The following is an 18699-nucleotide window of genomic DNA, read 5'->3' as shown; positions in this document are numbered from 1 at the left end:
TAACAAGCTGTGGTATATGTGTACCATGGAATACTATTCAGTCATTAAAAAAGATAAGAGACTTTACATCTTTTGTAATAACCTGGATGGAACTGAAACACATTCTTCTTAGTAAAGCATCAGAAGAATGGAGAAGCAAGAATCCAATGTACTCAATTCTAATATGAAGGAAGTAGATGAGCTACATGGGGTGGGGTAGGGGAATGAGATATCAGGGAAAAGAGAGGAGAGAAGGGGATGGGGGTCACGGTGTTTGACATACCTCTTGGGGGTGAGATATAAGTATAACAGGGACTTTATCGGGGCCAGGTTCAGTGGCTCATGCCTGTAATGCCACTGTGCCTGGCCCCGATAAAGTCTGCCTGAGCTCATAGGTTTGAGACCAGCCTGAGCCAAAGCAAGACCCCATCTCTAAAAATACCCAGGTGTTGTGGCAGGTGCCTATAGTCCCAACTAATGGGGACACTGAGGCAAGAGAATCACTTAAGCCCAGGAGTTAGAGGTTGCTCTGAGCTATGACGTGACAGCACTCTATTGAAAGTGACAAAATGAGACTCTGTTTCAAAATTTTAAAAAAAGGGACTTTATCTAACAAATGCTATCAGTATAACCTAATTCTTTATATCCTCAGTGAATTCCAAACAATAAAAAAAAAATCAAGAGACCAAATTAACATCATTTTATAATCAATAAAGCACTTTATTTTTATTAGTTTTTAGTGCTAAATCACCAGACAATTATACCTTCTTTCTAAAGTACAATTGTTCTACATATTAATTTCAGGCCTTTTGACAACCACTGGGAGGTCCATTTGGCAGTGTAAGTCCACTGAGGCTAGTGGTCTATCCTCTGTCTCTATATGTAGCATTTAGCTTTAATGTACAGAGTGGTAGCTTTTTCCAACCATCAGCATAAAGGTTAAGGGTGTGGGCTGTGGAATCAGACAGATTTGGGTTCAAATCACTGCTCTGTCATTTATTAGCTGTGACTTTGGACAAGTTATTTAAATTCTCTGTTTCTCAGTTTCCTCACTATAAAATGGGGACAATAATGGTACCTACTCCATATGAGTGTGAGGATTAAACAAGAAAATATATGTAAAGTAGTTATTATTAAGTTAAAATGCTAATTAAGCTTTGAGTTTCAACTTTTAACTGAAATCAGGTACAAATATTACTAACCTTTAAACTGTACAATTTCTCCATTCTGAGTTTTTGGCAATCCCTTTAGACAAACTTCACTGGTAAGAGCTAAGGCAATACCACAGCTTCCTAGCAAGAAGCCAATCTGCTGACCTCCAGCATCCTGTGGAGAAAAGATAATGAACACAGTAAGGGAGAGAATACGAGCAGACCCATACCCCAAACCTCACACTTCCTAATGAGCTGGTACTTGTGAGATAACATTCATGGAGCCTCACCAAGATCTGGCAATTGTCAAATCCAACAACAATATGTTCTTCCAAATAATTTCTATAATACAGTGACTTCTTGAGTACAAAGCAAACATTTTATTAACCTGACATTGCTAATGAATTCTACCAGCCAAATTCAACCACTTCATTTAGGGTCAGCAACGAGCCTCCTTTAGATTAGTTTAGGCAAATGACATAAATGCTAATATGGTAAGTAGCCTTTCTCTTCTCCCATCCCCAAATGTAAGGGCAAAGCACTTCAGATTGTAATAGAAAAAATAATGTAAATGGATACCAAATGTCCAGATTTATAATCAAAGTCAATGGATGGTCATACCAAATCCATATATGCTTTTTATTATTCTATTTTAAAGAAGGTAGATTTATGCTTTGTAACAGCAGCAAAAACAAGAGCCAAAAAACCAGAAGACACAGTCTAAAGTATTTCTATTAAAATATCATCTTAAAAGTATCAATAAAAACCCACAAATACTGTCAACTTAACAATTTATGAACAACCCAACAATTTCCTGACCAACTGAAGGTCACTAATTTGTTTTCTATTCCTTTCAAAAAAGAATCTTCTGTTTTTTTCTTTTTTGAGACAGAGCCTCAAGCTGTCCCCCTGGGTAGAATGCTATGGCATCACAGCTCACAACAACCTCCAATTCCCAGGCTCAAGTGAGTCTCCTGCCTCTGCCTCCCAAGTAGCTGGGACCACAGACGCCTGCCACAACGCCTGGCTATTTTTTGGTTGCAGTCATCATTGTTGTTTGGTGCGCCGAGGCTGGATTCGAACCCGCCAGCTTAGGTGTATGTGGCTGGCGCCTTAGCCACTTGAGCCACAGGTGCCGAGCCACAATCTTCTTATAAATCCAAATTTTCCACCATGTTCATCTTTGACATCAATTCTTAGTAATAAACTACATGAGAAAAATAGCATCAAGCAGCTTGTGGAGAAATCATTTAGTCACACACGGAAATCTGTTACATATCTCCATTTTATTACAGTAAAGCTGATGTGTTGCCAAAGTAGCATCCTACAATCAGAGAACAGCATGTGATCACTGCTTCAGCCTTCCACTTAATGGAAATCCTAGGTCATATGATACAGTTAAAGGAAACTGCTTTACAGAAAGGTTACAGTTGCTATAAATGGATTATCTACAGTCTCTGAAGAATGGTACTCTTTATAAATGGTAATTATTCAAAGTCAAGTATACCCCCATGCTACTGTAAATGATATACAATACTATAAAAATCCTATCTTAGTTGAAAACATGTTATCTGCATGACACTTGTAAATACTAATAATTTTTCTACTATTTTCATGTTTCGAGGAAGTGGGGCTAAGTACTTCATAAAATGGTCAGACTGTTTCTAATATCATGACTGAGTCAATCATTCCTCTTAAATTCAGCAGTGTTACCTTTCTGGTAAGAGGTACCTCTATAGGCACTGGAATCACTTCTGCCAAGAGACATCCATAAAAAGCCACCATAAACATGACTGGATCATTGTTGGGGTAAACCAGCGCCACCTAAAATTCATAACAACATTCAGTAACAGAGGAATAAAAATGTGCCAATGCTTTCAATGTCACTCTAATATACACATTTTAAGAAAGGAAAAAAAGTGTACATTTAACATGAACATGGAAACCAAACTATTAAACTATTTAATAGCCATCGGCTCTACAGGCAATTGAGTTACTGAGATGTCCACACAAATCTAAAAAGAAAAGCTCTCTATCATGCCCATGATTATACGCATTCTGGGAACTATAATGCAATTCACCAACACTGGAAGAATTTTTCACTTAATTCTATTGGTGATTGAGCAGTAACAAATTCACCTTAAGTGTTTAAGTCAATTACTTAGGAAACCTAAGGCAATTTACTTTAGTGCAGGGCTAAAGCAATAAAATAAATGTAATAGACTTCTCTAGCTAGAGCAGGGTATTAAAGAATAAGCCTCACATCTCTGAGAGCCTATAAATGCTGACTGACTTGATCATCACTTCAGGGCTAACATCAGGTTTCACTGCATTAATCCTTATTCACTTGCCCAACAATGCGGGTATTATAACAGGAAGGCATTTGGTAATAGGGGTAAGTAATATTGGCAGAACCATTATGGATATAAAGTTAACTCAATAACAAAAGATAAACAGTGAAATCTATATATTCAAACCCGTGACCGCACCTATAATGTACCACAAAGATAAATGACTTTCCCTAATTAACTCAAAGAATGCAAAAACACAGAAGGCATCACTGTGGAGTTTGTTGCTTGGCTTTAGATATTTGCAGATTAACATGTGAAACTTAATTACATCACAAAACTCTTGTTTCTTCTTTGGCTTTCAAATTCTCTTAACTCACTCCCAAGAAAAGTTCAATTCTGAACAAATATTCCTAAAATTCTAAAAAATATTATTAATTCTGTGAGACATTTAAACAACCCATTTCCTTCCTGCCCAGAGTCCATGTTGCTAGGCAGTCACAAAATTACCTTCTAAAGGGTCAGAGAGGACTAGCAAGTACTCACCAATCCCATTAATAAGTAAAAGACATCCTTATATACCCTTTGCCACAATGCAAAAATATTTTTTAAAAGTCTTATTTTAGGCAGCGCCTGTAGCTCAGTGGGTAGGGGGGCGGCCACATACACCGAGGCTGGGGGGTTCAAATCCAGCCCAGGCCAGCTAAAACAATGACAACTGCAACAACAAAAAAAAAATAGCTGGGCATTGTGGCGAGTGCCTGCAGTCCCAGCTACTTGGGGAGGCTGAGGCTAGAAATGCTTAAGCCCAAGAGTTTGAGGTTGCTGTTAGCTGTGACGCCATGGCACTCTATGGAGGGTGACATAGTGAGACTCTGTTTCAAAAAAAAGTCTTATTTTAGGAGATTCTATAATCATGAGCATACTAAAAAGAAGTCTGTTGTGTAGTTGGTTTCTAGAAATTCTGAATGAAAAGTAGTGTGCAATGGTAAGAAGTAATCCTATTTAGAAAGTCATTAATAGGAAAAAAAAATCTCCAAAAATTAAAAATTTATTTTTAATATCAATTCTAATTAAAGAAGAAGAAAAATATCAATTTGTTTTTTTCTTAAAAGTAACATCAATCTCTCCTTTTTTCATTTCTTTCCTTTAGAGATAGAGTCTTGCTCTGTTATCCAGGCCAGAGGTCCTTGATGTCATCATAGGTCACTGAAGCCTTGAACTTCTGGACTCAAATGAGTTTCCTGTCTCAGCTGCCCAAGTAAATAGCTGGGACTAAAGGCAAGTACTACCAGATCCAACTAATTTTTCTATTTTTTCTTTTTTGCAGTTTTTGGCCAGGGCCAGGTTTGAACCTGCCACCTCTGGTATATGGGGCCAGCATCCTACTCCTTTGAGCCACAGGTGCAGCCTTTGTTTTTTTTGTTTTGTTTTGTTTTGTTTTAGAAACAGAGTTTTACTTTGTCACCCTTGGTAGAGTGCCATGGCATCACAGCAACCTCTAGATCTTGGGTTTAGGTAATTCTCTTGCCTCAGCCTCCTGAGTAGCTGGGACTACAGGCACCCGCCAGAATGCCTGGCTATTTTTTTGTTGCAGTTTGACTGGAATTGGATTCAAACCCACCACCCTCGGTATATGGGGCCAGAGCCCTACTCACTGAGCCACAGGAGCCACCCATAATTTTTCTATTTTTGTAGAGACAGGGTTGTACTATGTTGCTCAGGAAGGTCTCCAATTCCTGGCCTTAAATGATCTTCCCACCTCCGCCTCCTAAAGTGCTGGGATTACAGGTGTGAGCCACCATGTCAAGTTTTTTCCTCCCTTTGTACATAAAACCACAGAAAATTGTTTTTAAAAACACCATTTAAAAAATAAAAGGTGTATAAGGCATTTTGTAATGAAAAAAAGTAGAGTAAGTTGTTTAAATATTGAAATACTTACTTCTAGAAAGGCTGACATTTCTCTTTATTAGCACCTCAAAAGTTTACTGATTGTAAGGTATATAAGAGGACATGTGAATTTCTTTCAATCTATGAATACAAGTGTTGTCACCCACTGTCGGGCTAACCTGGACTGGATTCAAACCACTTTTATTTTTCAAAAATAAAGTTTATACAAATTTTCCTATCATATATTAAAAATATGGAATATACATAATAGAAAATAATAAGCTCCAACTCTTAAAACCAAAATGCCAATTACCCTGTCTCCAGGTTTTAACACAGGTTCGTTTTTGGTCCCCAGTTTATTAAGCAGTGTGTAGGCCAACTTTAAACTTCTGCTCCACAACTTTCCTGGAAAAAATAAAATAAAAAGTCTTACAGAAAAATGCAGGCCTACCTCAGTAAGAGAACATTTTATTCATCAGCACATTTACTAAGACAATAGCCACTTCCTAATGATGCATTAGATGAGTCTTGCCCCTTAACACACAAAAAGGACCCCTCCCAAAAGCTTTATATTCATTCCGGTTTACAAAAGCCAGTCTGGTCTTCAACATCACCAGAGGCTTATCCTTGTTTATATAGTATTTTAGAATTCTTTTCTGGGCTCAGTCCCCATAGTACAGTGGTTACAGTGCCAGCCACATATGCGAGGCAGCTGGCGGGTTCAAACCCAGCCCTGGCCAGCTAAAACAACAATGACACTGCAACAAAAAATAGCCGGGCATTGTGGTCCCAGCTACTTGGGAGGCTGAGGCAAGAGAATTGCTTATGGCCAGGAGTTGGAGGTTGCTATGAGCTGTGACACTATAGCACTCTACAGAGGGTGACATAATGAAACTGCCTATAACATAACATAACATAACACAACACGAAATTCTTTTCTGGAGTAATTCAAACAGCCTTAGAAATAACTGGATATGAAGTGATCACATTTGGGAGAAAGGGGTAAGCTTTTTTAATCACAGGACTAAAAATCAGATGGCTACTTCAGTCCTAAGCTTGTTCTGAAGAACCACTCACACAGGTGGTCATTAGATACGTGAGGTAACTGCAAGGCCAATGGTACGACTGAGAGGATTAAACATTCCACACCACGGTAAATTCAATGAAAACAGACAATAACGTAGAAATTATATGAAACATGTGAATATATTTACAAATATTAAATAAATATGCAAAGATTTGACCAGCTGAATGCTTTCTTTAAGGATTATACGAATGAAATTAATACATAGTTTCAGAGGTGAATGTTACAACTATTTTGGCAAAAACAAAAAATCTGTTTCTTTGCCTTCTTCTACTCTGTCTTCTCAACAACTCTTAACAATTCTCATGTTAGTTATAAGAAAAGTGAAAGAAATCATGTTATTTGAACTTTTTTGTTTTGAGACAGGAGCCTCAAACTGTCCCCCTGGGTAAAGTGCTATAGCATCACAGCTCACAGCAACCTCCAACTCCTGGGCTTAGGCAATTCTCTTGCCTCAGCCTCCCGAGTAGCTGGGACCACAGGTGCCCGCCACAATGCCCAGCTATTTTTTGGTTGCAGCCATCATTGTTTGGCAGGTCCTGGCTTGATTCGAACCCGCCAACTTGGGTATACGTGGCAGGTGCCTTAGCCACTTGAGCCACAGGCGCTGAGCCAAGTTTTTTTTTTGTTTGTTTTGTTTTGATAGAATCTTGCGCTGTCACCCAGGATACAGTGCAGTGGTGCAATCACAGCTCACTATGACACTTGGGTTCAAGTGATCCTCTCACTTCAGCCTCCCAAAGCACTGGGATTACAGATGTGAACCACTGTGCCTGGCCCATGTTATATTAAATGGCTTTGTTAGTTGTATACACAGTTTATTAAACTATTTCAACCTGCATGATTCTTTAAATAATAACTTACTTTTACCAAAAGATTATTTCATTATCTAGTTCTATGGACATTATGCTCCACTTATGAAGGTAAAAAGGAATCTTAATAAATTACTACCAATCTGGCTCGGCACCTGTAGCTCAAGTGGCTAAGGTGCCAGCCACATATACCCAAGATGTCGGGTTCCAATCCAGCCCGGGCCCGCCAAACAACAATGATGGCTGCAACCAAAAAAAATAGCCGGGCACTGTGGTGGGCGCCTGTGGTCCTAGCTACTGGGGAGGCTGAGGCAGGAGACTCACTTGAGCCCAGGCGTTGGAGGTTGCTGTGAGCTGTGATGCCACAGCACTCTACTCAGGGGGACAGCTTGAGGCTCTGCCTCAAAATAATTAAATAAATAAATAAATAAATTACTACAAATCTCATAGCTGAGAGTTGATGCCATTTTCCTTGAAGTTATTTTAAAAAGAAAAATAAAAACTTTAGCAGAGATGCAAAATTAAATGAAAAAATACTGATTCTTTGTTCATTACAGAATTTTGTGCCTATTGGAAGCAAGAAGCAGGACGGAGTAAAGATCTAAAAAGTAACCAGTTTCAATTTTTGGAAAAAACCAGCTGACTTCCACCATACATTATTAACACTGACCAAATGATTTCCTAAGAGCCTCTTCTGCTATTAAAACTTCAGTAGATTTAAGAAGTCTCTTTCTTCTTTTTTCTGCCTTTTAAGTATTAGCTGGCATGCAAATACCACTTTAATAAATGAAAACATTTGGCAATAATTTACTCAGAACTTAAGAGTCTATTAAATAATTGAAAAGATCTGCTGAACCATAATGACCAGCATCTGCTAAATATCAAGTTAAAAACACCACCCATGGTATTCTGAAGAACTTAGGAGAAAAGGAAGATCTGGAACTCACCATATGTAAGAGTGTAAACTGGCTTCCCTGTCACGTCCAGCGCAGTCAGGCAAGAGCACTTTGCTTGAGTGGTGCCCCACCGCTGTAGGGCAGATTCAAGAGCAGGCGGCCAGTTACAGATGACTCCCAAAGGCTCTCCCTTCACAGGGGTCATCTGCCGTCCCTCAGGCTTGGGCTGGTTGGGGTCTGGCTGAGGTACTGCGCAAAAACACACCAATGGATGGAGTAAGTACAAATACCGAATAATACAACTGGGCTTTATACATTTAATATGGTTTTTAATTTTTTTTTTTTTTTGAGACAAGGTTTTGCTGTCACTCAGGTTGGAGTTTAGTGGTACAGTCATAGCTCACTGCAACCTTGAACTCCTGGACTCAAGAAATCCTCCCATCTCAGCCTCCCAAAACACTGAGATTACAGGTATTTAATATGTTTTCTGCAACAAATCCTGACCCTAACAAAGCAAATTGCTACCTATACAGAAGAGAACAAAGTGTTAAATTACTTTTTTTTTCTTTTTTTAGAGATAGTCTCATTCTTATCGCCCTTGGTAGAGTGCCATGGCATCACAGCTCATAGCAACCTCTAACTCCTGGACTTAGGCAATTCTCTTGCCTCAGCCTCCTGAGTAGCTGGGATTATAGGTGCCCGCCACAATGCCCGGCCATTTTTTGTTGCAGTTTGGCTGGGCTGGGTTTGAACCTGCCACCCTTGGCATGTGGGGCCGGCGCCTCACCCACAGAGCCACAGGCGCCACCCTGTAAATTACTTTTACATGTGCCGGGTTCGAACCCACCAGCCCCAGAGCATGTGTCCAACGCCCTAACCACTGAGTTACGGGCACCCCCAAGTTCATAATTTTTAGTAAATTTGTTTATAATCTTTTATAGTTTGTGTAATGCAATTTCACATGTATGACACAGAAATGTCATTAGGTTACCTTTAATGAAAATGCATTACACAGTGAGTCAGAAAACTCAAATTCACATTCACTTTTTACTAGTAATATGTTAGGAAAATTGATTTACCTAAGTCTTGCTTTCCTCATCTATAAAATGGGGATAGTGACAGTTATACCTCTGGATCATTATTAGACTCAAACTGATCATGGGTATAAATCACAATGTTCCATGTCTGTCTACTTCTGCACCCATCTCATACAGCCAATCCCTTTGCCTCTTGGTGAAGTCTTACTCATCCTTTTCAGGGCTCAGCTCAAATAGCAATCTCTGGGAACCAACCCCAGCTATTCCATGACGAGACTATATCTGCCTTAGCATTCCCACATTATGTGGGAGTCTCCCCTTATTGAAGTACTGAGGGGCTTGGCACCTGTAGCTTGGCAGCTAGAGTGCCAGGCACAAACACCGGAGCTGGCAGATTCGAATCCAGCCAGGGCCTGCCTAACAACGACAACTAAAGCACTGAAGATCCTCAACAACCTCTTTTTTTTTTTTTTTCTCAACAACTTCTTAACTGTACTACTGTTCCCCACAAGACTGATGGCTTCCTGCAGGAAGGGAAGGTTGGTTTTTTTTTTTTTTAAGACAGAGCCTCAAGCTATCCCCCTGGGTAGAGTGCCGTGGCATCACAACTCACAGCAACCTCCAACTCCTGGGCTCAAGCGAGTCTCTTGCCTCAGTCTCCTAAGTAGCTGGGACCACAGGCGCCCGCCACAACGTCCGGCTATTTTTTGGTTGCAGCCATCATTGTTGTTTGGCGGCCCGGGCTGGATTCGAACCCGCCACCTAGGTGTATGTGGCTAGCGCCTTAGCCACTTGAGCCACAGGCGCGGAGCCGAAGGGAGGGTTCTTATTCCCTATAGTGCACCCAATAAACAAAGGCTACTCAATAATATTATTAGTTGAACTGAATTTAGAAAATGTTTTAAAAAGCTGTATTATTAACATGGTCATTCCAGGAATCAGAAGTGAATAATATTTCGTAGTCTTCCATACATATAAAACTAGAGTCTTGCATTATTCAGATAACAAAGAACAAAACAAAAACCCTACATTATGGGTTTTTGAAAAAAATAGAAAAGGTAATTTACATACAGAACAAAAAGTCAAGGAAAGTATTTACTGAGCACCATTATGTGCACAAGATGTAATAAACACCAAGAAAAAAAAATGCTGCACATGTCATTTTTTGAACAAACGTTTATGGTGCCTACTAAGTGCTGTATACCAAGTTCAAGGCCTCAAGGAGCATCCTCAATGCACTGGAGGACACACACGTGTACATGTGCAGAGCTTCAGGTACGTGCAGGAAGGGCAAGTCATCCACGTGGAGGGAATGGCTGAGCTGAGTCTTAGAGGATGAGTAGGAGTCAGCCAGGTGAATGAGAAAAGAGGCATAGAAAGAAGGGACAGAATGACCACTAAATAGCTAATGGGCAAAGAAAATATGAAATAAATTATATTTATAGCTCAATACAATGACAGATTGGGGGCTTGGCACCTGTGGCTCAAGCGGCTAAGGCGCCAGCCACATATACCTAAGGTGATGGGCTCGAATTCAGCCCCAGCCTGGCAAACAACATTGATGGCTGCAACGAAAAAAAAAAAAAAATAGCCGGGCATTGTGGTGGGCGCCTGTGGTCCCAGCTACTTGAGAGGCTGAGGCAGGAGACTCGCTTGAGCCCAGGAGTTGGAGGTTGCTGTGAGCTGCGATGCCACAGCACTCTACCCAGGGGGACAGCTTGAGGCTCTGTCTCAAAATAATAAAATAAAAAATAAAAATGAACCACACACTGGTTTGATGCCTGTAGCTCCGGGGCTGGGTTTTTCAATTTTTTTTTATGAGTCGGGGGTCTCATTCTCGTTCAGACAAGCCTCCAACTCCTGAGCTCAAGCAATCCTCCCGCCTCAGCCTCCCACAGTGCTGGGATTACAGGCGTGAGCTACTGTACCTGGCTCTCTTTGCCTTTCTGCCCTCACCCTCCCTCCTTAGCTTTCACCTAAGGTCTAAAATATAAAGATTCTTAGAGAAAAAAGGAGAACTATGAACTCTTTGAACCCAAAACTGTCTTGTTTGTCCTTTAACCCTATAGTACCTGACATGTAGTAACTGGTTAAGAAATATTTGTTTAGGGTAGCTGTGACTCAGCAAGTAGGACACCGGCACCATATACCAAGAGTGGCGGGTTCAAACCCAGCCCCAGACAAACTGCAACAAAAAATAGCCAAGGCGTTGTGGTAGGTGCCTGTGGTCCCAGCTACTTGGGAGGCTGAGGCAAGAGAATCACCTAAGCCCAAGAGCTGGAGGTTGCTGTGAGCTGAACGCCATGGAACTCTACCGAGGGCAACAAAGTGTGACTCTGTCTCTAAAAAAGAAAAAAAATTATTTTTTAATAAATATATGGTTTTGGCATTTTCACAACTACCTTCCACAATTTCTTCAGCGTCATCCACAAAAAATTCCTTTAAGGGAGGCCTTTTGGGTCGTTTTAGAGTGTTGAGAAGCTGCTGGATTTTTGTAGATACTCGGCTGTTGACAGGAACACCTATAACGAAAAAAATGGTTAAGATACAATTCACAGATTATGGGGACACTTCAGTTCCTCCAGTTCCTCAGGAGCTTTTATTTCTAATTATGTTTGGCCTTTACCCAGTCTAATTCTATTGACCAAATAGGTACAAATACATACATGAGAAGTTTTATAATCACAGAGACAAAAATGGTGCTATTATTAATATATTACCTAAAGATTTTACTAATCTCCCTTTTCTTTTGTAAAAGTCTTTCCTTTTTAGCTACCAAAAAGAAATCCTTACCATCAGCTGTATCCATGAGGCTGGACCTGTTGGACCCTTTATGCATGCCTTTAACTATCCCCGAGGGGGGCAGGTCAATATTGGCTGGGCGTATTGAGGAAGATGAGGAGGAGGAAGAGGTAGTTGTAGTGACATCAGGGGGAGCAGAGAAATTCTCTAAGGGGGAGAAAACAAAGTTTAAAATTATATTAAATTAGCAGTGAAAATAAGCACCTTCAAATCTTTGTTTTTTAACAAGTAAGAAAACTACATAAATAGGGCATTAAATCTTATTAACCCTTTAAATCAAATTCTACTAGCAAAACATAACGGGAGAAGGTAAGCCAGGGTATATCAGCTTTTCAAACATATTTTCAAGGCTTAGGTATCCTCAGAAGATCAGAAATATATCCAATGTTATTCTAGTTTCTTAAACATTGATTCATGATTCCACAGCTTATCTAGAATATATCCCTTTTCACTGAAAACCAAAATAATGTCTTGGAAGTGGGTCAAATCGCTCATTTCCAGATTAAAAAAAAAAATTAAAGCCTACTTCCAATTTGGATAAAATAACACATAGGTAATTTGGATCTCCTTGACAGAGAAGTTTCTTTCCCTGCTCTAAGCAAAAATTAGTAGACCATTATTCTACTCTATTTCACATGGGATTCTTCACATAGAGAAACTGAATAGAGTAAATTGGAAGAGATCCACTTAACAGGGATGTGTTACAAAAAACTAAGAAGAAAACATCTAGAGAAGCAAAAAGAAAATTAGAGGGAGGAAAAATGTGATTTATAAGATTAATGAAAAGCTACTAAAAATATGAAAAAGGAAAAAGTATAACATAAACAATTTCTGAAATCAATTTGTGGGTAAGGTCTCCATGCTCCCAAAGTCTATAATTAACTCGTTTCATATTTTAAATTTTAAATATGCTAGCACAAGCATATTGCAATAAACCTTTATATAGTATAATGTGGTAATAAAAATATTAAAATGGACATTTTTGAACCCAGCAATTCAACTTACAGGAATACATCCTCAGGAAATAATCAGACAAAGGCACACGGTTGTATGTTTAAGCATGTTCATTCAGCACTTTTTATAATACAAAAAAGTGGATAGTATTTAGAAGTCCAAAATAGGGGAATGGTTAAATTAACCAAGGCAAATAGTCAGACAACGGTATGCCTTGAAACCATAAAAATAGCATAATTACAATAATATAAAAGATGTTCATTATAAACTGCTAAGAAAAGCATGTTATAAACATTATGTTTAGCACAATTTCATTTTTGTAAAATAAAACCCAAAACCCTATGGATTTATATGCAAATAAACTCTAGAAGAATATATACTGAAGTGTTATGGATGGAAGATAGGATCCTAGGTTATTTTTCTTTCACCCTCAGTTTTGAATTTTTCTATTAGGAATATGAATTACTTCTGTTAGAACAAACATCCCCAAAGCAATAATGATGGATAAAATGATTTCTGTGAGTAACTGAACCAGTAACTTTTCACAGAATAGCAGAATTAATTAAAACTATGATGCCAGGTGACATCATCTTGTTAATGAAAGTCCAGATAAAGTTAATTGCACATTAGGATGTATTTTTAACAAGGGAAATTGCTCTTTTCAACAAACATGGAAATCAAACCTCACCAACTGCAGCTCTGTTGCTCACCCTCTGCAACAGAAGAGGTGGTGAATATGCACATCTGTCTACAGCTGCTCTGGGAGGCTCTGTGAATTACAGGGCAGAGCTAAGTGGGCAGAACAAGTTACCAGCTGCTGGGACTTCGCTACTTAACAAGGGCAATGAGACCTTCCTGGTAGTTACTAAAATTTTTCCAAGTTTTCATTTTTCAGAAAGCAATTAATAGAATGAAGATAGATACATATCAGGTGATAAAGAATGGTTACTGAGATGAAAACTAAGACACAAAAATGCATCAACTGTCGAGAGAAAGGGGAAAAACATCACAGACAAGTAATGTTAATACATATAAGTGTAATTTGTACCAACCAATTTAGCCAAAAGTAGAGAGCTTAGCTGTATCTTTATTTGTAGGTGTTACAAGTCACACACACACACACACATACATACAAACATAAAGCAGAGCCAGGCAAAAGCTACACTCCACATAGCACACAGGCAGCCGCAGCAGCTCACAGAGCACCAACAGCTTCCACTTGCACACTCCAGTTGTAGCAATATCATAGCAGCAAGGACAATAAATCCAGTCTTCATGCTAAAGACAAAAGGCCTTACTGATCCTGGTAGTGCAGATTTTCCTCAGATTTAATTTTTTTTCCTGTTTGACAGAATATAGACAATGATCTGGGAAAATCTAAGATGTTACGAATTTTGACATTTTTTAATATGTGAAATATTCTTCAACTGGGATAAATCCACACTAAGACTGGTGTTATATCTTGCAGCTTGAATATTGCTCATGGAAATAGCTATGGCTTCAGGTGGGCAGTACTGTGCACTAAAAATGCAGGTGATACCTATCATTCCTGCAACAAATGTATTGCTGGTGTTTCCTTCTTTGCCTCATTAACTTTCTTGTTCTCCATGATTATTTTTTAGATCACACTGCAAACCTCATACAAATTATACACTATTTCCTGGATACTGAGAGCCAAATGGAACATAATTTGGGCTTTCTGGGTAGATCCAGCGCCTACCTATTCGAGTATTGGCAAATACATCAGCTAGAGACCCACTGGTTCCTTTGACCTCTCCATGGGACAGCGTAGATGATGCAGATGAAGAAGTGGACGATCCCTGAATTGAACGGTTGATCCAGGACTCAGCATTCTGTAAACTCTGTTGCAAGGCAGCAGAGAGCGCAGCTTGGCGTCTCAGAGAGCCCTCATCCTCAGAGGCCGAAGATGTGTCTGTGTGGAATTAAAAAAAAGAAGTTCTCGATCCTGCCTAGAACAGAGACTTTTCACATCTTACTCGTTGATCACACATTCGATTTTGACACCAGCAAAACATTCGTATTCCTATGGTAGATTACTATGTACAAGGTTTTTCAAGAATCTCAAGGAAGGGTTTGTGGACCAAAGCCGACAAAAATAAAATAGCCTAACTCCATACGTAATTTTAAGGATTTTTTTTTTTTTACCTTTAACATTTAAACTTCATTCACTATTTTCCTACTCTGAGCTTACTTACTATCTAAATTCTTCTAGTTTATTTATGTTCAAATAATATTGATGTAGGTTGGGTGTGGTGGCTCACGCCTATAACCCTAGCACTCTGAGAGGCTAATGTAGGAGGGTCACTGGAGCTCAGGAGTTAGAGATCAACCTGAGCAAGAACAAGACCCCATCTCTACTAAAAATAGAAAAAATTAGGCCAGTGTGGTGGTGGCAACCTGTAGCCCCAGCTACTCTGGAGCCTGAGGCTGGAAAATAGTTTGAGAGCATGAATTTGAGTCTGCAGGAAGCAATAATGAGGACGCTGCACTGTAGCCTGGGAAAAGACCAAGACCCTGTCTCAAAAAATAATAATACTGACATGTTTATAGATCTTCCTCAACCTCTTTATAAGAGACCTTATAATAGGTTGTTACACTTATTTTGATGAGTATTTATTAGCCTCTACTTAAAAGGAAGTGATCTTGGTAGGGAGATATAAAAACTTATTCTCTCGCTTTGTCACCCTTGGTAGAGTGCTGTGGCACAGCTCACAGCAACCTCAAACTCTTGGGCTCAAGCGATTCTTTTGCCTCAGCCTCCAAAGTAGCTGGGACTACAGGCACCTGCCACAATGCCCGGCTATTTTTTACAGACAGGGTTGGTCTTGCTCAGGCTGGTCTCAAACTCCTGAGCTCAGGCAATCCACCTCCTCTCAGTGTTAGGATTATAGGAGTGAGCCACCACACCTGGCCCATAAAAACTTACTCTTGTTAAAAATTTATGTGCCAATGAGTGAGCTAGGTACCAGGGAACTGAAGTAGGATAAGGAACAGTCCTTAGCCTGGAGGCATTCGTGGTCAGTTGGTCAGGGGGCACAGGTTAGCTTTCTAAACATGATAGGAGAGGGGGCTCAGTACCAGGATTTCTTTCCTGATTCTCAGTCACAGGAGAACTGTGAGAAATTCACTGATGTCTGGATTTAGCCTGGCTCTGACTTCAGGAAAATAAGCCTAAATTAGAAAGCATGCTTGGGGCGGGGGGAATCAACCTAATATAGGGAAGCAAAAGTCAGGAAAACAGAAGTCAGGAATTTATTCTGTGGTTCTAAGTTTATGAAGCATACAGTTAAAGGGGACATTTGGCTTGATGTGGGATACATCCTCCTAAATAATTATTTGGAGTTATTATTTAAGATTTGTGGACTGAATTTCATTCAATTAAAAAAAATTAAACATTCTGCGGTTATCTTGTAAAACATTTTTCTCTAAATGCAGGTGCAGCTACAGGTCCATGTCCTGCTTTGGTTCAAAGAATATTTAAATTTCATTCATTATTTTTGTGCTCTGAGCTTACTCAGTATCTAAATTTTTTAGTATATTTATGCTCAAATAATACTGACATAGGCCAGGTGCAGTAGCTCACACCTGTAATCTTAGAACTCTGAGAGCCAAGGTGGGAGGATCCCTTGAGTTAAAGAATTCAAGACCAGCCTGAGTAAGAGTGAGACCCATCTCTACTGAACAGAAACAACTAAAGAGACTAGACAACTGCTAGCACCTCACAAAGAGAACTTGAACCACAAAAGACTAATCTAGTCAAATTCTGCAGGCCCAGAGCAAGGAAGAAAAATAATGACCATATTCTCACTCCTTGCTCTGTACTACATCCAACTTATTAGTTTCTACTTAGGCAGTTTTGAGGCCCAAGACTTTTTGTTTGTTTTTGTTTTGAGACAGGGTGTTGCTCTGCCTCTCAGACTAGAATGCAGTGGTATCATCATAGCTCAATGCAACCTTAAAAACTCAAGGGATTCTACCGCCTTAGCCTTTCAAATTACTGGGACTACAGGCATGTGCCACTATGCCCAGCTAATATTCTTACTTTCCTAGAGATGGGGTCTCATTCTGGCTCAGGCTGGTCTTAAACTCCTGGCTTCAAGTGATCCAAGCTTGCCTTGGTCTCCCAAAGTGCTAGGATTACAGGCATGAGCCACTGCACCCAGCCTTGGTTTTATTTCTTTATGTACTAGATAACCACAACAAGCACCGGCAACTATGCAGGTGCTGAGGATTCTGAAGTGTACAAGTGGTTATAAGACATTAAGTGCTCCAAAAAGGCTTACTGTCCAGTATAGGACACATATAAGACCATAGACCATTTCAAAAGATAAAAGTGATGCTAAGAAACGGGGGTAAGCAAAGGGTTTCACAGGACAAGAGACCAACTTCAGTCAGGGAATTTAAGTATTTCTGTGTAAGGAGTAGGACTTTGAAGGATAAGGGGCAAAACTGAGGTTACAGAGGTAAACAGGGACTAGATCCGTCACAGATAAGGTGATAAAGTCCTTAAAGGAGAAAGAGATCGGTAATACAAAAAGAGGTGATTAGAGGAAAAGGTAAAGGAAAAAAAGTAACAGCATTTGTAACTCTTTAAAGAAAACATTTTTGCATAATTTTCAGAAAATATTCTAACATTTCCACCTTTACTTTGAGAGGCAAGGAATCCTATCTTTACAAACATGCTAAAAAGTGAATCTGACCCTAAGAATAAAGTATTTTCAAAGTAACTTATCTCAGGATCCCATAAAATCCACTGAATTTGCAGGCTGAATTTGCCTTTACTGAATCATTCATTTTAATTTGTGTAAGTCTAAAATCAGAATAACCCAATTTTTAAAAGATTAAAATCATGAAAAGCATTTTCATGATTAGGTTTATGGAAAATTGGTTTCATTATGTTTCTATATTGGATCAATTATATAATTAGAAGTATTGTTTCAATTCAATTACCTGATTTGCCTGCCAGTCCTCCTCTGAGTGCTTAATGACTTACAAAGATGGAGCAGCTTAGGGTAGTAAAAAATAAACCATGGCTCTGGGATCAGTCTTCCATTTGAATTTTGGGATCCACTACTTCACACTTATGTGACTTGGGGATAAAATTGCCCATCTAAAAAGGTTGTTTACTTGTTTATCCTTTCCACACATATCACTCAGCACTACGCCAGTGTTGGTGTGACTCAACGCAAATTAGTAACATCTACTCAGTCCATTTTGCATTGAACTGAGGGAACCCGGAGGCCAACACTAGCAGGCCCTCTGCAGGGAGAGAACAAGGGTGCCACCCCTCCCAATGATCCTCACAAGCTTTTATAGAAATCTCAAGCATGGGAAAATACAGCACAGTCAAAAGCTTCAAAGACAGAGAGAGTCAAGGTTACAAAAGAAGGGGTTCTTAACTGCATGACTGAATTCTTAACACATTCTGTTACTGCACTCTGCCTTGTCTTTTTTTTTCTTTCTTTCTTTCGTTTTTTGAGGCAGAGTCCCACTATGCCATCCTTTGTAGAGTGCTGTGGCATCACAGCTTACAGCAACCTCAAACTCTTAGGCTGAAGCTATTCTCTTGCCTCAGCCTCCCAAGTAGCTGGGACTACAGGCACCTGCTACAATGCCTGGCTATTTTTTTGTTGCACTTGTCATTGTTGTCTAGCTGGCCTAGGGCCAGGTTTGAACCCACCACCCTCTGTGTATGTGATTGGAGCCATAACCACTGTGCTATGGGTGCCAAGCCTGCCTTGTCTTTTTTTTTTTTTTTTTTTTTTGAGACAGAGTCTCACTATTT

At 39.5% G+C, this 18699-nt stretch overlaps 1 protein-coding gene across 2 annotated transcripts in view; it reads right to left on the bottom strand.

The window, feature by feature from the left end:
* DIP2B (disco interacting protein 2 homolog B) overlaps positions 1-18699 on the bottom strand; it is a 264125-nt gene that overhangs the window by 68257 nt on the left and 177169 nt on the right. Inside the window, exons 5-11 of one of the 2 annotated variants that reach the window (XM_023513708.1) lie at positions 14614-14826; positions 11931-12086; positions 11537-11659; positions 8152-8349; positions 5622-5713; positions 2844-2954; positions 1182-1305 (exon numbers count right to left, since the gene is read on the bottom strand). In XM_023513708.1, coding sequence (XP_023369476.1) covers positions 1182-1305; positions 2844-2954; positions 5622-5713; positions 8152-8349; positions 11537-11659; positions 11931-12086; positions 14614-14826 — 1017 coding nt within the window. The remainder of the gene's footprint in view (positions 1-1181; positions 1306-2843; positions 2955-5621; positions 5714-8151; positions 8350-11536; positions 11660-11930; positions 12087-14613; positions 14827-18699) is intronic. The other variant, XM_023513709.1, reaches the window with a different exon arrangement.

This window comes from Otolemur garnettii, unplaced genomic scaffold (genome assembly GCF_000181295.1).
Source record: "Otolemur garnettii isolate 467f Iridium unplaced genomic scaffold, OtoGar3 scaffold00043, whole genome shotgun sequence".
Classification (NCBI taxonomy): domain Eukaryota; kingdom Metazoa; phylum Chordata; class Mammalia; order Primates; family Galagidae; genus Otolemur; species Otolemur garnettii.
The sequence above is the reverse complement of the archived record's forward strand: the minus strand, read 5'-3'. Positions and strand labels throughout refer to the sequence as shown.